At 34.2% G+C, this 20,706-nt stretch overlaps 2 protein-coding genes across 3 annotated transcripts; one reads left to right on the top strand and one right to left on the bottom strand.

Moving 5' to 3' along the window:
* Positions 1-220: 220 nt before the first annotated feature.
* Positions 221-3,872, top strand: LOC148307743 (tetratricopeptide repeat protein 36). The gene is made up of 4 exons (XM_088262838.1): positions 221-439; positions 1,401-1,589; positions 2,546-2,718; positions 3,595-3,872. Exons 1-4 carry the CDS (start codon positions 319-321, stop codon positions 3,664-3,666), a joined length of 555 nt encoding a protein of 184 aa, XP_088118964.1. The 5' UTR covers positions 221-318; the 3' UTR covers positions 3,667-3,872.
* A 1,804-nt stretch (positions 3,873-5,676) lies between these two features.
* Positions 5,677-20,254, bottom strand: tum (Rac GTPase activating protein tumbleweed). 2 transcript variants are annotated; one of them, XM_088262834.1, is made up of 15 exons: positions 20,030-20,251; positions 19,659-19,788; positions 17,612-17,814; positions 16,961-17,138; positions 16,387-16,553; positions 15,098-15,238; positions 13,864-14,044; positions 11,230-11,371; positions 10,562-10,691; positions 9,696-9,842; positions 9,454-9,580; positions 8,512-8,635; positions 7,885-8,017; positions 6,521-6,774; positions 5,677-5,855 (listed from the first exon to the last, which is right to left on the bottom strand). In XM_088262834.1, the coding sequence occupies exons 2-15, from the start codon at positions 19,765-19,767 to the stop codon at positions 5,798-5,800; spliced, it is 2,094 nt and encodes a 697-aa protein (XP_088118960.1). In that variant the 5' UTR covers positions 19,768-19,788; positions 20,030-20,251; the 3' UTR covers positions 5,677-5,797. The 2 variants fall into 2 exon arrangements, with proteins under 2 accessions (XP_088118960.1, XP_088118961.1); XM_088262835.1 differs by lacking the exon at positions 15,098-15,238 and having other exon boundaries at positions 20,030-20,254.
* Positions 20,255-20,706: the final 452 nt, after the last annotated feature.

The following is a 20,706-nucleotide window of genomic DNA, read 5'->3' as shown; positions in this document are numbered from 1 at the left end:
TAGCGGGTACATATTAAGTTAAAAATATGCCTCTTTTGCTGGGATATAGTACATTTTCTGGGCATTACGAAAACATGCACAACTCAAAATTGACGATTTTTGATTTATGACGTTCTTGAAAGGAGTGAGCGACATGTTGCCAACATTATGAAATTGCTTATTTGCATATATTCAAGAACTTTATCGTGTGATGGGTCAAAACAGGTTTCTCAATAATAAACACATTTGCATTACTGGATAAACATTTTACATGTTTTCTGTTTAATCATATTAACTCCATTTCTGCTGGAGTAAGCATTTATTTTAGTTACCGCAATCATGTCCGTTCTGTCTGAATTAAGTGACCGTGATAAAGCTATTCTAAACAGTATTTTTAATCCATCCCTTCCACTAGGAGAAGGCGTGTTCCAAGATAATTTTGACGATATAAATGATGAAGGTAAAAATTAATCTGACTTAAAATATAATCATTAAGTAAGGTCGTTACCATTTCATTTTGGGTCAATACTAAATAGCGCACTGGGAACACCAGTGCATAAAAGTTTCCACAGGTGTCAGTTCCCCTCTTGCAGTGTGAAATTCATGAACAGGGTACATAAACTATCCTCAACAGTAACGACACGGTGAGACGGGTCATAAGTTTTGAAAGAAAGTTTAATTCTTTATATTGTATATCTCCCTCATTTCTATAAAGATTTTAAAGTGATGACTTTTTATGTTAATTTATTTGCCAACCAAAAAAGGAAAGTGACTCATTACGCATCACCAAATGACTACAACTGTACTTAGATTTGTGCTAATGTTCAATTTTCAATTCACTAATGGTCTCTGTACAGTACTCTGCAGAGTTTGATCAGGGATTACACTTGAACACACGGGAAATATTGACATTGTAACATAGACGAAAGAGAGTCTATGAAAGAGAGTCTGGGTATTTACAGCGCTTACAACTTGTCGTAGACTGGTTTATTGATCACTTTATGCACATGCAACATTCACCATTTTACCCATGATTGGATAAACAATTATATACTTAAATTTCGTAAGTTTACACCTTTCTAGTTTAGTCCTTTTGACACTTTCTCACCTAGATTTGGACACACAAGATACATATTGTAGATATTGATATAATTTATTTTCCATAAATAGACTTTTATTTTCATAATTTTCTTCTTTTTTACTAAACATATCTCTATGTATAATGCATGGTATCCACAAACTGCCTCCAGACTCGTGTTAGATGCCAGTTCCTTTTGTCAATGATGGCCCTCCTGTGCAGTGGGAACTTGATAAAAAAAGCCTTGTAAAAAAGGGAAAGTCACGGGAGGCATGTGAAGCAAAGGGTCTCGACTCTTCTTGGTGATAGCTGTGTATATAAATTATAAAATATTTCTCATTAGATAAGCAAGAACCGGATGCCGAAAGTGAAGATTTACTAAAAATGGAAAGAACTGCAATTCAAAAGGCAGAAAATGGGGATTATGAAGAGTCATTGAATATGTTGAAAAATTGCATAGAAATTTTACCAAACAGGGCAGCCACATATAATAATAGAGCTCAAGTGTACCAACTGCAAGGAAACATAGCAGGTAAAATCATAGCAGATTCATTCGCTCAATATTATATTTTAAATATTAACACATTTTGGATGGGTGTTTTCAATTCAATTTATTTATTTCAATTAATATATACATTACAAACTATAATTTTTTTAAATCGTATACATTAAAAATATATAAAAATAAAATATATGCAATAACTATTGCTAGAGGTGTAGAAGAATCCCGCTTCGGAAAACTCCTTCAGACACATGGAACAGATCAATATCCAATGAGATATTGTTCTTCCTCTTCCTACAGGCATAACCATTGGCAGGTTGGTCCTGTGCATAGGAATGTGAAACAATCTATGTCGACGCTGTCTTAGGTGACTATCGGGAACATACAGACCAATGTTCCGGATAATTTCAGGATTATCGATCATACCGCGCAACAATCGATAAAAATGCGTAATCAAATACACATTCCTTCTAGTCTCTAAACTATTGTAGCCACAGTTTTTTTACGCTCGCGGACCGCTGGTGACGGGATTTGATAATTATGTACATATAGTTAAGGCCTTAACTAAGAGATTGGTATAATATTCATACAAAACATTTCATATGTAATTCCTTCTTTTCCACTTTTGAAATAAGGCCAGCGCAGAAGGTAAAAATATCCTTTCCATCGTTATACCTTTCCTATCTTTAGTCGAACAGGTAGATATACCTTTCCTGTCTTCTGTGTTAAAATCAAACACTGATTTATAAAGTCTACTTAATTGTATTTTATTATTAATAACACATAAAATGTGTGATAATTGTTTCGCCTTGTTACGACAACTACTGTTTTATTTTTGTGTTTTTAAAAATAAAATACAATTTAGTAAACACTATAAATCAATGTTTAATTTTAATATTTGAAATATAAACTAAAATAGAGTTCTAGAAATTAAGCGCCAAATCAATAAATAACTCAATATTGACAGATTTTGATGTAATTTACAGCTAGCTTGGAGGACTTATCTGAGGCCATCAGATTTAGCAATGGAAAAGGAAAAGCGTACTGTCAAGCATTGTGTCAGAGGGGAATTATCCTTCGAAAGGACGGAAAAGAAGATAAGGCTAAAGAAGATTTTCAAAAGGCAGCCAAATTAGGAAGTGCTTTTGCTAAGCAACAGGTAATTATCAATCACTTAATTTCTTCTAAAAAATAATTTTATATACATGTTTACTTTTTCAAAAGGTTCATATATCCAAAATGTAAGTGATCCAATACAACTATAAAATAGTCAACTACTACTACTACTACTGCCATCACGCCGTTTCTCCGCAGGGGTAGGCAGAAAGGATGGAACGCCACTCTCTTCTGTCCTGACATACATTCCTCGCCTCCTTCACATCCATACATCTATTCATACATGCCCTCCGATTACGCAGACTTTTGACACCACCAGATTTAAGGTTCTGATTGATCTGATCGTGCCAAGTCTTTTTCGGTCGTCCTTGTTCTATTTTCCCGCTCACATTCGCCACATATATTCTCTTAGTCATTCTCTCGTTATCCATTCGCTCCACATGTCCATACCACCGTAAAGAACTTCCTAATCTCTCCAATTATTCCTTGTTCAGCCTTACATTCCTTTCTTATATCTTTAAAAAAAATAAAAATAGTAACATCATTTATTACATCAGACACTGGATTAACTAGCAGAATGGCGAACGTTACATAAGAATATAAAGTGATCGCTCAAGCCAGCTAAATGCCGGGTCATAAGCTTCGGGATGCTCAGACTTCCATCTTCTTTCAAATAAAAAAAAAAATAGAAGTTTCATATCAAGTTGAGACACCTATAATATAAATGATATTTGCATTATGGACGTCATTTCCAAAATTACACCTGCATATTTGCAGTATTTTTTTTAATGAATAAAGAATTAATGCTTTTAAATTTTATCTGGTTGGTTTTAAAAGCATAAATGAAATTTTTAGGTTTTTTATTTTCATATGATTACATATAAAATTAAAAATACGCTGTAATTTTACCTTTTTTCAGTTGATCGAAATGAATCCCTATGCAGCCCTGTGCAATCAGATGCTGAGCCAAGTAATGCAGAAACTGAATTAAAAACATCAAATTGGTTTAAATAATTTTATTGCAATATTAAGTACAAATTAAACATTTTTCCAAAGTAAGCCAAATGGTTATGAAGCATACATAAATTTTAATTTACCATATAATGTTAGTTTTATCTAATAATATTATTCACTTGGTTAGCAATGAATAAAAAAATCTTCGTCGAAGCAATAAAAAAAGCATAGGTTAAATTATGAGAATGTATTTAATTTTTTTCTTACAACTAATACATAATGAAAATTTAAAAATAACCGGGAGTATTGCAATATTATTATTTTTAAAGGCGCGCAAGAAAATTTACAAACCCTTTTTTTTATTTTAATGGAATGAAAAATGTACCTTCGCTTTACATAGATAATAATTGGTACATATCAATGGCTTGATTTGTCAAGTGACTTGATAACCTGGCTTACTTTACAGGAGAAAAAAAACTTTATAATGAAACCACCGTGTGGATATATATATATATATATATATATATATATATATATATATATATATATATATATATATATATATATATATATATATATATATATATATATATGAATATAAATGAATGTGTGCGTGTTTTTTACAATACACTTAACTGTACATATTTCTGCATGTTAAACAAAATAAAACATATATTTTTAAATAAAGCTAATTCCACATGATGGTTAAATTATTCACATTTTTCCACTATTCTGTAAGTATGCCCAGCTCATTTATGAATTAATCCTTACCGGTACAATGTCAAATCTCATCCGACATGGATTTTTTCCTCGTAGAACCCATGTCGAATGTTATTCGATTTTATTTTACCGTTAGTATCAAGTTAAAATGGAAGCTCCCATTTTTTCACTCATCTATTACAACAGTATGTGGAGCAAAGGACAAATAATTATTGCCAATTGGAATGTGTAACTGTCTACCTGGATTTTTTTTTGGGGACCAGAAAGGGTTAAGCTGACAATATGATCATATTTTAACAATTGAGTTATACGGAATTTAATAAGATAGAAACTATACAAATCTATGAAATAATTAATTCAGAGTACATATGGTGCCGTTCACAATTTGGTACACCGAAGATCGCAATGTAAACTGTTTGATATGTCATTACCTAACTGGGACAAGATATGTACAATTATGTACTTTACTCTATAATATTCAACACATTCTAGTACCCTATGCACTATTGCATGTGAATAAGGGGAATCTTTTTATAATACGATATAGCAAAAAAATATATTAGATATACTCATATAAATTATATATGTGTAGCAAGTACAATTCGAAATATTATGTACATATGTTTATCGAGAACAAAAAGCAAAAAGGTTTCGATAATGTATTTCCACGACAACAAAAATAGCCACAAGTCTTCTGTGCCTTACTTTGTACATATTCAGAAATAATAACCATTACTGAATTTACAAAACTTAAATAAAGGGAGTCTTAGAGCCTATTTGAAGAGATGACTATCGCTGAAAAACAGGTACATTATATGTACAAAAAAAGAAGATTAAAATCAGATGAATAGAGCAAAACCCTGTTAAATCCAAATTGATAACTTTATTTGAAAAATATTTAAAAATTTAACTGGAAATTGTTTTTTTTGTCTCTATAAAAATAATACAAAACAAAAAGAGATGTTTGGAAAATGAAAAAAAAAGTTCTTTCTTGTAGTTTTACATTGAATTTTGGCTAATAATTTTAAAATTGAATTTTTTCATGAAAAAATGTTCTAAAGGACTAGTTTCATTTTTTAAAAATTGATTGATATGGCTAAATACACATTATTAATATTCCAATTAACAAGATTTTACTGCAATCCATCTCATATTCTTTGTGTTGTTTCAAGACTTTACATGTTACAGAGCCAATATTTGTTGTCAGTTTTCATAACAGTATAACAAAAAAAAGCAAAAATATAGCAAACATTTTGTAGCAAAAAAAAAAATCAAGAAAATAATTGTAAACATTTTTTTATAAAAAAATAATGGTAACTCCTATATTTTGATGGAGAAAAAAGGTTGAAATTATTATTACACATTTAATTAATAATTATACATTCACAGATGACTCGTGTGTAAATTTTTTTAACAATAACATCTTATTTATTAGAACGAAGAAGTACTCATTTATCAAAATCAACGGAGCCGTAGAATTTTCTGTTTTGACGAGGTACGGAGCCACTGAAATTGAAAAAGAAATACATATGTTAAAATGCAAATAAAATCAGACACAACATTAAATTAAGTGAAACGCTGAATTGAAATACGTGGCACAAATAAAATGTAACATTTTTCCCACTCCTATCCAATGTAGCATGCATTAATTTGATTTTTAACCGTGCTGAGAATCGATATACTGACTCTGTATCTGTGCCGAAAACTGTATGTAAACTGTTTATATTGAATTGTTGGGTAATATATCCAAAATTAAACAAGGTTTATTGGATTGAATTCTACATTTATTTATGTATATGTTAATACGTGACGCGTTTCGTCTTATTAAGACATTATCAAACACGTGTTAACATATACATAAAAAATATAGAATTCAATCCAATAAACCTTGCTTAATTTTGGATATAAATATTACCCCACAATTCAATATGGAATTCTACTAACTGTCTGCAGTCACAATAAATGTTTATATTTAGGCCTGCAGATGGAAGCATTGCTTCCGAAACTAGTCGTCATAATAAAATAAAAATAAAACTCAAGTGGTAAAAAAACGAGTGTTTTTCTTTTACAATTTCATAATGTCTTACCACAAAGCGAATGCCAAAACAATAAATGAAAAGGGTGATGTTCACTTCAATTTATTTCCAAATAAAAATTGTGCCGGGTCTCACCTGTCGCTGGTGGTAGTGGAGCTGTAGAAGAAGCCCTTGCGCATGGAGGCGGAGGGCGGTGGCGCGGGCGTGTGGCGCGCGAAGGTGGAGCGCGGCGTGGTGCCGGGCGCGGGCATGGTGGCCAGGCGTGGGCGCAGGGAGGGCGTGCGCAGCACCGCGGGCGGCGTGGCCGCCACCGAACTGCCGTCCGAGGACAGCACGCCCGTGAAGCGCGCCCAGTAGTCCGAGCTGATGTCCAGCAGCCTCTCCATCACCTGGCGACATCAAATTATTTCCATCACTGACGAATGTATACTAAATACAGTAGTTCCTTAGTACTCGCAGTTAAGGTAACAAAAATGATTCACCTAGCCTCATGCATACCTCTCCGCCCATAATTACTGAGTAGTAAGTACACGCGAGGGATGTAGGAAATAACAAATTACTGTTTTGCATTGTTAAATGAATGTTAATTTATTTGTTGCCTCATGTTATTTCAAAATTGTGAAGCTTGTACCACGTCAAGTTTTGATGTTACAGTCATATTATTGTTTGTATGGACCCCATACGTTGACATCGCAATAGTGATTGGTAGACTAGACATGTTTTAGTCTAAGGTCTAAGGGATTCAAAAAAAGTATTGATAATTATGAAGAAATACATAAACTTATTAATATTGAATGCGATAGCATTATATGTTCATATATATTTATACAAAAATAATAAGTTAAACTTTAGTCAATATGTATCAGAATAAAAAATATCCATAACTAAAAAATCTGACGTGCTACATTTTTTTGCTTTTGTTTTTGAATCAGCTATGCAAAGTGCATAAACATCAGGTATTTTCGGCTAGTTACAAAATAAAAGTTGTAAATTGTTGGCCAGTGTTTATTTAATTTTGATTTAATAATCCACTGAACTCCTAAAAATGAATTTAACAATGCATAGTAGCAATTTGTAATTTCCTACATCCATCGCATGTACTAACTACTCAGTACTATGCAGAACGATTGTAGGTGAATAATTTTTGTTTTTCAATATCCTGAATTGATTTTTATAAAAGGAAACTTTAAAAAAAATTTAGTATTCTTTTCACACATATTTTACATGGTCTCTCGTGAAATGTATCTAGTTTAGTGTTGACAACTTTCACAAATGTGTTCCGAGTTTGTAAAAAGGAATCCTCTTATTGGTGAAGGTAGTCTCGATATTCGCAACCTTTCTGGAACATAACCTACTCAAATACCAAGGGACTTAGTACATTATAATATACAGTAAAACGAGTATTTTGTTACTAAGCCGGCTCATCTACAAAACAAGCTCATCCACAGATTTAAATCGATTGATTTTTTTTGTTGTTATACTTTTTTTTAAAAACTTACGGCAAACTGTTGCAGCGTCTGTTTGTACATGTAGTTAGGTTCCGGATCACCATCGGAATATCCCACGATGGTCGGTCCAAACACTTTGGCGAGATTCTGCGCAGGCATCTTACATTCCACACACTCTGCTACCCTGAAATATATTATGAATGTACATACTGACACAACCAACAAACAAAGCTGTAACTTATTAAAGCAAGAAACCTGTTAGCGGAAATCAGAAAACATTAGAAGTGTAAGCCAGTTTTGTTCAAAAGTATAAACATTTTGTAATTTTTAGAAAGAAAATTATGGAAATTCACAATAACATTTTGATCAATTTAATTCAATTCAATTCAATCTATTTATTTATAATTAACATACACATTACAAACTTAAATTTAAATCGTATACATTAACAAAAATAGAAAATAAGCAAGAATACTTTGGCTAAAGGCGTAGAAGAATCCCGCTTAGGAAAACTCCTTCAGAAACATGAAACTGATCAATATCCAATGAGATATTGTTCAACATAGCGGTAGCTCTCCCTACAGGCATAACCATCGGCAGGTTGGTCCTGTGTATAGGAATGTGAAACAATCTATGTCGACGCTGTGTTAGGTAACTATCAAACAAATAAATTCAAACCTTTGCAAATGCAGCATCATAAATGCAAGTGTGTCCCTGTTAGGCTGCGGCAGTTCACTGATGGCCTGGTAGGTGGCCGCTACACTGTCACTCTTGTCTTCCATCTCTGTAGCGGAGACAAAATCTAGAATCAACAATGTATGTTTTATTACACAAAAGCCTTCAAATCATCAATGACAAATTATTTTTTATTCAGTTATAATTCTTCTACAACATTTTGAGTGTGTCCAAATACTTGTTCACAAAATCTGGATTATCTCCAATTATAGGCTGACGACTAAACAAATGGACCCCGTAAATGCCCAGACTCCATATTCTTCTTCCTCTTTGATGAGATGTCAAAAAAATAATATGAAAATAACTCCTGTAATTGGAGATAATCTAGATTTTGTGAACAAGTATTTGGACACACTCAAAATGTTGTGAATAAATTATCTGGTCAAATTATAAGCTAAAATAATATTTTCTGGCGTTTCTCATGTGTGTGATTATAATCCAGGATTCGGACCTCACATACTAATAAAAGAGTTGTAATGGGTAGAATTGGTGAATATTACACGTGTGTAAAGTGATCACTTAAACCAGCCTATGACGGTCGTCAGCTTCCATATTTTTCTTCATCTTTGATGAGATGTCAAAAATTAATATAATTCTTCTAATTCATTTCTTTGTGACTTCAACTCATAAGGACATGAACAAAATTTAATAAATAATAATAAATTTCCAAAATAGCAGACTTGCTTGCAGCATTTTGGCTTCTATAATAAGATATATTTTTTTTATAAATTCTGAAAAGCTTTTTAAAATGTATTTTAATTACAAAACATGCACTGCTTTTCCTATTTTGTCAACTTAAGGCACAAACTATATTAAAAATAGGTGAATGTTTTTTCCTGTTTTATAATTTTTTTTATCGTTTCAGTTTTAAATTGATGAACTTACCAGACCATAAAGTGTATGTAACAAGTGGCTCCTTCAAAGACCTGAGGAAGTCTTTGATACATCCGCAGATTACATTGATGTCTATGTTGTTAAGGGGTGGTGTTCCTTTCCCTCTCATGAATCTCTCCTACAAAATGTCAAGTACAGTAATGAGTACAATTCGCTTATTAAAATCACCAATTTCAAATGATATACTGTCATTGCATTTTGTTTCAGTACTTGAACGAGTGGTGTCAGTTTACCTTCAGAGCTTTGACTTCTTTTTCCGATCCGGGAACACGGTACAGACCGACTTCTGTCAATCCCCTCACTTCCACTTCGTTGACACAGTGGATTATTAATGCCGGTATCATCGGGCTTACATTTGGCGTAAAGTCAGCGATGGTCCCCTGAAAATATTACAGTGTCAATGTAAAAGTCTTTCTGTTGAATTTAAATAATAAATTATTACGATTCGATAATTTTTATCTTATTCGTAATTAATAGATAAACATCAATAGATAATGACTTCTTTAAAAAATACATTAATTTATAAAGTGAATAGTTCCACAAAAGAAAACTTTTTTTTTCCATTAATGAAACTATTTGCAGTGTTAACATTGCAAATTTCAAATTACAAATCCAACAATCTGCTAATATTTTAATATTATTTTTAACATCTCATCAAAGATGAAGAAGAATATGGAAGTCTGGGCATTTACGGGGCTGACGACCATCATAGGCTGGTTTAAGTGATCACTTTACACACGTGTAACATTCACCAATTCTACCCATTATTGACAACCACACTACTCAAATTCTTGGAAGTTCTATATATATGAACCAATTTAGAAACCTTGTTCTTGAATCACTAGAACTTCACTAGAAACATCTATTGGTGAGATGTAATATTTTAAATTTAATTATTACTTGGTAAATACCACTATTTTTGGTAATTGCCAAGTAAAACTTCAATTCTGCCGAATCGATTAATGAAAATTATTAATAATCTATAATTTTTTTAAATGAAAAATGATCAGATTTATGGATGCATTTTTTCCCAATATTAAGTCTTTATTTGTAAAATTAAATACAAAGACTAAAAATATGGATACCATTTATAACTTACAATATGATTGCCATTTGTATTTGGTGTGAGATGAGTCGGTACGCAAGGCAGGGGGAGGCGATCTCGGCACTCCGTGTGGCAAATGGCGCGGCAGTCACTGCACTTTACAACGGCCTTTGCAAATCTTATTCTAAAATAAAATAAGAAATTATAGTGTATTTCAACAGCAGTGTAAATTATCAGAAACATAAAATAACTAAATGTCTTGTCTATGTTCAAAACTCTCACTGAATTATTGTAGATAGGTGAGACGTATACATTCAATATGAGCATTCTCCAAAAAATAAATAACAGGTCACTTTAAATTCTCATTATCTTTTAAATATGTCACCTTCAAAGCTCAAGTGGAATTTTTATGAAATGCATGTTCGTAACTTAGTTACATATCTGTTAATGTACTAAAAATTAATGAATCTCGAGAATATTATGAAGTGTTTAAATTCACAAAGGTCTTCAGGTCGACCAAAAATCTCATGTGTTAAACATTTTGTGTAGTTTTAAGTGTGTAAATGGTGCTATGGTGGTGAAGGGTGGTATTGTTTGCATGCTGTGGTAGTGATTGTCCTGACGAAGAGGCGGGCACGTCTCGAAACCGATAAGACATAAAAATCTTGGTAAGTGGCCATATACTAATACTATAAATAAAAAAATAAAGCCGATATAATTACCTATTTCCGCAAGTGGTGCAAGGCTCCGGCCTGATGATGGTCTTGTTGACGAAGGTGTGCTGCCTCAGCCTTCCTGTGCCCCGGGGGCTGCACACAGCGGCGCCACTGCTCAGGGTGCCGCCCCAATTCTTATTGTCCGATTCTGAAAACACACCGTGGAACATGAAGCACACCTTAGGGCAGGGGTTCCCAATCTTTTTCAGCCCGCGGCGGACTTACAAATTTAGTATTTTGTCACGGCGCCCTACTTTAGTAAGCTATTTGGAATAGATAATGTGATTATCATCATCATCTTCTAAAGGCAGCGCCTTGTAGTGTCAGCCACTTGTCTCTGTCAGTCGCCATCCTCTTGAGCTGCGAATAGGAGGAGACGTCCATGAGCCGCTTCAAATCCTGGAAGTATGAAGTTCTTGGGCGGCCTCTTGTTCGTTTTCCCAAGATTCTTCCTTCGAAGATGTTGCTAAGAAAGGTGCTATTTCTAATTGAGTGCCCTATTAGCTTGGCCTTCCTCTTCAAAATATGATTTAAAAGCTCTCTTCTTTCTTTTACGTCCTGCAACACCTTTTCGTTGGACTTCCTTACAACCCATGATGTCTTGGTCATCTTCCTCCAAACCCACATCTCAAATGCTTCAAGCCGGTCTTTTTCGTACTTTTGGATGGTCCAGGTTTCACACCCATACAACAAAACACTCCAAACAAAAGCCTTTATGAATCCTTTTCTTACTTCAATTTTTAAATGTTTGTTTGATAGGAGGCTGTACTTTTTCATAAAAGTTTGCTTGGCTAGCGTTATCCTCTTTTTTATGTCTAGGGTACATTTATTGTTATATGTTAGCGTGCTACCCAGATAACAGAATTGATCCAACTGTTGAATTACTCTATTTCCGAGAAGTATTGTTGGATGGAGGTCAGATTGCTCTTTTTCAACGATCATTGATTTTGTTTTGGCGGCATTAATTTTCAAATGGAACTTATCCAGAGCATTAGAGAGAGTGTTTAACATGTGGTTCATGTCACTCTCGTCCTCTGCTATCAGGGCGATGTCATCAGCGAATCTTATACAATGTATTTGTTGACCGTTTATTTTTACTCCATTTGTTTTTTCCTTCAACTCTTCAATGGCCTCCTCTATGAACAAATTGAATAGATAGGGTGACAGCGGACAACCCTGTCTCACACCTTTTCTTATCTTGGCTTCTTTTGAGGAACCATTAATATCTATGAGAGTGGATTGGTCCTTGTACAATTTGAGGATGATTCTTCTGTCCTTCCAATCAATTCCTCTTTTCTTCATGACTTTAAACAAGAGGTACCAATCCACTCTATCAAAAGCCTTCTCTAAGTCTATAAAGGTCGTGTATGTTATAAGATTCACATCCAGTCGTCTTTCCAGTATCTGTCTCAGTGCCAAAATTGCCTCTCGTGTTCCCACTCCACTTCTAAAACCAAACTGATCCTCTCCAAGCTGTTCCTCCACTTTCTTTTTCAACCTGCCCTTTATAGTGTTCAGGAGCACTTTGGATGCGTGGGATAGAAGTGTTATGGTTCTATAGTTGTTGCAGTCTGCTGCATTTCCCTTTTTAGGTATTGTTATAGACTTACTCTTTACGAAGTCGTTGGGCAATTTTCCCTTTTCGTAGCACTCACTTATGATGTTATATAGTGCTGTCTTCGTCCGTTCGTCTACATTCTTTAAAACCTCAGCGGGTATATCATCTATCCCAGTTGCTTTTCTATCCGTTAAGGCCTTCACTGCAAAATCGAATTCAGCCCTTGTCAAGGGTGGTCCTTTGCAATCGGGATCTACTTCTTCTTCTGGTTCCAAATAAATCCTTTCGTCTTCGATATCATTTCCACAGTACAGATCTTCTAGATATTCCTTCCATCGCTCAGCTACCTTTTCATTTTCAAATAATAGGTTTCCGTTTTTGTCTTTAACAATATTGCTCTTTGTTTTAGGTGTATATTGCTCTTTGTTTTAGGTGTAATGTGATTATATGCATATGTATATGTATTATAGTCGAAATAAATAGGTACCTACAATAATAGTAGTTGGGTAGAAAGATGCTAGCTCTCAAAAATGAAATTGTATCTTTATAGGTATCCGAGAATATTTGTGGTTTTGGATGATTTGATTTTTTTTTAGAGGATCGACTAACGGCGCCCCTCATTACTTTCTACGGCGCAACCCCTGCCCTATCCATTACACCTTGGAGGCGGACAAAATTAATTTTAGTTACAAGTAATTTTGTTTTGAATATTGAAAGCATTAACTTTGAGGATCATATTGATATATTATTTCGAGAAATAAAAAGACTTTGTGTTTTGATCCACTCACATTTTTATTAACCAACTAGTTTCAGCAACAACCCCTTGTCCTCTTCAGGGTTTAATTTATGACCTCATAAATTATTATTTAAATTATGAGTCATAATGATCGCCGATCTTCGTAAGTGGCACAGAAAGAAGAAGTCATAAATTAAACCCTGAAGAGGGCCAGGTTAACAGGTTGTTGCCGAAATTAGTTGGTTGATAAAAATGTGAGTGGATCAAAACACAAAGTCTTTTTATTTCTCGAAATAATATACAAGTAATTTTGTCTGTTCTGCGACAAAGAATGATTTGAACTTACCGCTCTTCAGTGGTGGAGCAGTGGGTGTGAAATTCCTGATGTTGGTATCATAATAGCCGTCACCCTTGGACTCTATCTTGATGTTGTATTCCTGTTTGCTGATCTTGGGTGTGGAAGGGATGACTTCCTGCTTTTCGGGAACTTGGCCAACATCGTCGCTGCTGGAACTGCTCTGATAGCCCTACATTTAGAATTATTTTTACCATACAAAAATACATTAACAATTTTTATCATACAAAATAAATATTCATGTTTGTATGACCTTCACATATATTTCTATTTGATTGATTTATTTATGGTCAAATTATAAGCTTGAATAATAAAAAATGAAAATGATATTTTCTGGCGTTTCTCATGTGTGTGATTATAATCCAGGATTCGGACCTCACATGCTAATAAAAGAGTTTCTGCTCAATAAAAAGCTTCTTTTCATCACTTTGATCAATTTTAACTTCTCTGGAAATCAAACCCAGGAGTTGCTGCATGCACTCGAAGTCCTGGTTGATTTCGTAATGATTTTCTAAATGTGAAAATATATTGGCTGTTGAGTAACAGACTCTACTTTCCCAACTACCACCTTTTTTTTATAAATGTTTTTTTATCAGTCGTGTATGACTTATTTACAACATTTTGAGTGTGTCCTAATACTTGTTCACAAAATCTGGATTATCTCCAATTACAGGAATTATTTTTATATTATTTTTTGACAAGCTTCTTTTCATCTCGCCAATAGATGTCTCCAGTGAAGTTCTAGTGATTCAACAATAATGTTTCAAAATTGGTTCATATATATAAAACTTCCAAGAATTTAAGTCGTCAATAATGCTTTATGGTTTAATTTTACCATATAATATTAAAGTTATAGTTTAACTATATTATTTTTAACATCTCATCAAAGATGAAGAAAGATATGAAAGTATGGGCATTTACGGGGCTGACGACCGTCATAGGCTGGTTTAAGTGATCACTTTACACACTTGTAACATTGATGTCAATAATGGGTAGAATCGGTGAATGTTACACCAGCCTATGACGGTCGTCAGCCCCGTAAATGCCCAGACTTCCATATTCTTCTTCATCTTTGATGAGATGTCAAACAAATAACATATTTGAACATTCACAAATCTCGGCAGCTTGCGATACCGTCTGTTTTGGATTGATCGAGTAGAGCGATGCATTATAGACCAAAAGGAAATTATATTTACTGGACACCATGCATGTGTGAGTGTGTTACCTCGATGACGGAAGAAGCGGTGATTCGGCCATTGGTCATGCACTTGTTATTGGGGCAGCGATCCACCGTTACGGTGGTGGTGGCCACCACCCGACTTCCTCCGGTCCCAGTAAGACTTCCGCTTGTTGTGTTAGTATCCAACTGTGTGTTAGGAGAAAGGAAGGGAAGCATTTTGTTAGGCACAGACACGTAAAAGAAGAGAAAAGTAAAATGGATAATGTGCGTGATTAGCATATGTTTACGTTTTAATATAAAATGATTTGCATTAAAAAAATATAATATCATATCTTAATAGCAATATGATATGAGTTTACTAAAAATTAAATCCGCTTACTTGCTAAATGTTAAATATTGTCCGTTTTAACGCTATATTTTTCCACCAATGACTGAGACCTTTTTTTTAATATTAGCTATGTAATTGGACTGATAGGTAACATTTTGAGTGTGTCCAAATACTTGTTCACAAAATCTGGATTATCTCCAATTACAGGAGTTATTTTCATTTTATTTTTTTTATCTCATCAAAAATGAAGAAGAATATGGAAGACGGTCGTCAGCCCCGTTAATGCCTAGACTTCCATGTTCTTCTTCATCTTTGATGAGATGTCAAAAAATAATATAAATATGGGTAATATATGGACAACATACATCATTAGTGAATCAAGGTGGCCTCTTAAGGTAACTTATTGAGTATATGAATTGTCCGCCTGCGTAGCGTAATGGTCAGCATGCTCGGCTACCGTTCTGGAGGTCCCAGGTTCGATTCCCAAGGGGGGTAAAATAAATATAAGTGATTTTTTCACTGTAATATTTATTTAATATTACCCTAGACTGGTACCTGAAGCGGAGGGCTGATCACCTTTCCTTCATGTGTAAAACGATCAAGATACCACTGAGTTTATGACGCAGTGCCCTATGCACTATTGGGGTGCGGATAAGAGTTTTATTATTATTATATGAATTGTTATGTGGATATATAGCTAGCTGGTCAAAGTAAGTACTTTTTGATTATATTAGTTAAAACACACATGATTCCCAGACACTGTTAATTACAAACGCATTTTTTGAGATAGTGTATATATTTCTCCTTCTTTACAAATTTAATTGTACAGCGCTACAAAGGTGGCGGAAACATCAGGAGGATATAATAAGCAGATTAACCCAAAGATGTTTTATAGCATGTTTTTATACGAAATTATAAGAAATTGAGGATAGATTAATGTAGTGAAGCAACAAGAAAGATTTAATGATAAAATGCTAAACAGAAATCTCTTTTTTTTAGTTGTTACCTTTCCGTTGGAGGACTTTTTCTTCTTCATTGGAGGATGCTGTTCCTCGGTAGAGGGCGCCATGGGCCCGGAAGGCCGGTGCCTCCTCCAGGAGCGACGTCCATTCACGAGAGACTCGTCCAGGTCATCCTCGGACCGGGAGAAACTCTGGTCCGATAGCAGATTACCTGCAACATTGTTGAATAAGTGTTTTTCCTGCTCTGATCTGTAAGGTAGGAATCAGCAGGGGCGTGCATTCCATGTAGGCAGAAAAGCGGTGCCTATCCTAACTAACCCGCGTGACATTATAAATGCAACGGGTGTAACGGTAAATCTTACCTTATGTTTTTTTTGTTGTTTTATGCCTATTTATTATACTTGTTTATTGTTTCATATTTTGACATGTATTAGTTTTGTTATCAATTTTTTATCATTTATGGAACTTATTTGTGTTTCAGTCATGTTAACCTTAACCCCATGTCCCAAATTGAGATGGAAATTACTCCTCGAGAATATTGTATATACATGACTCATATAATATGTTTTAAAATAAATAAGTTAAAATTAAAAAAAAAAAAAATAGTAGAGTTCACACCTGTAGAATTCATCTCGTTGATTGTGTTAAGCCTGGCATGGCCCTGGTCCAAACCGTGGGACTGTTGTCGACTGGTTCCGGTGTTATTGAGAAAAGCCAATTTCTCCAGCGTCTCGTTATTCAACTTTTCTCGGTTGTCACTGAACAGGAGTTCACGGGCGAGGGTCATCTGCTTTTCCTGTTAAACAAATAACAAAGCTATAGGAATACTAATTCAGTATGATGCTTGACAATCCATTACACACTTTTTTTCAGATTATTTGTAACAAAATAGACTGTTTCACTATCGGAAATTCAAAGAAAATGATCACTCGGTGAACGATACCATCTCAACACACCTTTCTTCATTTTATCGATAATGCTTATCTCAGCTTTGCATTCCTTCCTTATTTCACTATTTGCACATCTATCATACATCGTTTTGTTGCACATTCTTCTGAGAGATCGCATTTCGACTGCATTCAGTCTACTTTCATTCTTCTTTTACCAACTCCATGTGCCAAGTCTAAATATAAACTAACATATGTTTATATTTAGACTCAAAGATGGAAGCATAGCTTCCGAAACTAGTCGTCATAATAAAATAAAGTCATGTGGTAAAAAACAAGTGTTTTTCTTTTACAATTTTAAAGTAGTGTAATTAGAACCCACCAACGCATCACGGTCATGCTCTGCCCTGATCCTCTGCTTCTTCTCAGCATCAAGCAGCTTGCGGGCATGCGTGAACTTGGCCTCCCATATGGAGATAGCCTTCAGGGCATCCTGCAGCTCCTTCTGCAGGCGCGTGGCCTCCGACTCCGCCGCGCTGTACTGCTTCTGCCAACTCTCCACCAGCTCCAGGAACCCCAGGAAGTCTGCAAGGGATATTGCGGTATAACTCATGTGCGTGAGACCTTTTACCTCGTTTATATCATCGTATGTAAAAAAGTATACTTTATAGTTTTTTTTCACAAGTGTGAAAATCACATTATGTACATAAAAAAGGACAGTTCAAATTCCATGTCATTTACTATGTTGGCACAGTAGCCGCTCCAAAACAGTAAATTTCGCATGCACTACATAGTGGAAAAAAAACATGAACCTTTCATTAGTCTCGGTTGATTGGAGATTATGTTACTAACTATTTTATCAATGTTTGTGAGGGAATTTGTAAAATACAACAGTAGAAATATGTTTAGAGCTTGTGTTCAAACCAATTTTCAACCAAATGTTTTATGAAATGGTCAAAGTTTTATGATATGGTCAATACATATTTTGTCCGCCTCCATAGTGTAGCAGTTAACGCGCTCGGCTACCATGCTGGAGGTCCCGGGTTTCATGACCCTGGACTAATCACCTTTCTTTCGTGTATTTAACGATCAAGATAACACTGCTTCTAAACGATGCAGTGCCCTATGCACCACTGGGTGCGGATAAGGGTTAGTAGTAGTAGTAGTAGTAGTAATATCAGTATGTAGTCCTTGTTCCAACCCTGATGTATGGAAGTGAAGCATGGAGTTGGCAAGAGAAGGATGAAAGTAGACTGAATGCAGTCAAAATGCAATCAGTGCGGCAAAACCATGTATGGTAGATGTTCCAATGAAATTGGTTCCATGGTTTTGCCATGAGGCATTTGCCATATGAATGGAAAAAGGAAGGAATGCAAAGCTGAGATAAGCATTATTGATAAAATTAAGAATGGTGCGTTTGATGGTTTGGACACATAGAACAAATGAGTGAGAAAAGATCGGTAAAACAAATTTATGAGTAGTTGGAAAAAAGAGCAGCGGAAGACCAAGAAAAACTAAGCACCAATTTAGAAAAAAAGCATTTTGAAATATTTCAAGAGCAATAAACTAATGTTGACAATTGTAAAGTTTTTAATTTATAACAAAAATATATTTCTACCACAATTCGATAATAATAATAGTTTAGTATATATAGCACCATTTTTGTGAGAAAATAACCACAGCGAGTGTTTTTGCCTACAATTTTCACTCATGAATTACATGAAATTATAGTAACTTTAAACATAAAGAGTAAATCCACTCACGAATAGGCATAGGCTTTGAAACTTAAAAAGTTGAAGCCTGAGTAGGGTCATGATAAGCGGTGTTGCATAAGCCGTTGCTAGATTTCAGTCACTTGGACGTAAAAAAAAGGAAAATAACCACAAGGATGATTTATAATTTACAGTAATTTAACATTGAAAACTCATTTTTATAAAATATAATCTTTACAATGCTTTACTGAAAAGAGCATAGTTATTTGCTTTTATCTACGTATATTATAAATATTTAAATAGTATTCTACATCAAGGTAAACAGACCTGTATTCCATTGCAATAGCTTCAATAGTAATATTAAAAGATGTCAGCAGTTTCATAGTTTGAAGTAGTTTTAGTTTTAGGTAATGTTAAATTTGTTTTATTTCAAAAGTTTTTTGAATTTTTTTTTTAAAAGACAGGAATGTTAGAAAGTGGAAATTTACAAAATTGCCGGCTAGTTGAGACACCAGAAAAGAATAACAATGGCCAACAGTTTGTGTTGCATTCGACATTAATGGGTTGCATTTATGATGTTTACATATAAATGCAACGTTAGCATTTAAGACATCACAATTTAAAACATTTAAAAAATATGTTTAGGTGACGACAATTAGTTAAAGTAAATTGGTACTCGACATGTGTTTAAATACAACGAAAAAAACGAATACTCACATTCTTCTGCTGTGCCATCGTTCAAAACGTTGTTACATCGGTTCAAATCGTCGAATTCGGCTAAAAGTGACAGCATGTGAGACCGTCGATCCACTGCTACGTCTGACATTTTAAATCCTTCGAGTATTTTCTATAATATAAAAATTAAAACAAAATCAACACGAGAAAGTCGTTAAAGGTGAGGTAAAATCACAACCGTCACCGGATTGCGTATACACTTTTTTGAGTTTTACCACGAGGTAATAGTAAGCAACTGTAGTGGATTCGATAATGTTTCAATAATTACATTTGCCTGCATTGAAAGATCAATCAGTATAATGCCACACAATAATTATGTAAAAAAATAATTAACTACATCTATACCCACTAACCGTTAAACTTCCAAAAGTCACTTTTTTACTACAACTAAAGCATTCTTGACAACAGTTTTTAAAGTTTGAATAGTTTTTAGATATAACTAAATAAAAATAATTTCACGTCGTTTCGTTCGTAAAATTCTAACAATAACTTTTATCTCCTGAACAAAAAATGAGATTAAACCCGCGGCACAGCAGAACAACGACACAAATCAAAACGCCGAAAAAACAGTTGATAGTGTTCGTTTAAATTTGGACGAATAGGAAGCGATGTTGTAGTCACGGTGCAGTGAGGCCAACGAAGCCAACAAAAAACATAGACAATGAATTAAACCATATTTATGTTCCAGTACCTACCCAAACATATTATAACAAATAACAAATATGTATATAGAAATGACCGAAATGTAACCAGACGCAAATCGTTAAGATACGAAGGAAGATACGTTTTACAAAATTCCAGATACAATTAAGTAATTGTATGTACGAGTGTACAAAACCATCGCAAATATTTTTTTACGGGGGTACCATAAAATGGATGGCCGTAAACTGTATCAGTTAGTCTTAGTAATCACGTAATAGTTAAACGAAGGCTAATAATATAATTGGAGACAAAGAGCACCAATAATGTATTTATTTGTTAGCTTCTGGTGATTGTCTGTCTCACGAAATCATTAATTAATTTTATTTTC

Source organism: Brachycentrus maculatus, unplaced genomic scaffold (assembly GCF_059751285.1).
Source record: "Brachycentrus maculatus isolate JH-2025_06_01 unplaced genomic scaffold, ASM5975128v1 h1tg000190l, whole genome shotgun sequence".
Classification (NCBI taxonomy): domain Eukaryota; kingdom Metazoa; phylum Arthropoda; class Insecta; order Trichoptera; family Brachycentridae; genus Brachycentrus; species Brachycentrus maculatus.
Note: the sequence above shows the minus strand (reverse complement) of the source record. Positions and strands in the feature narration are given on the sequence as shown.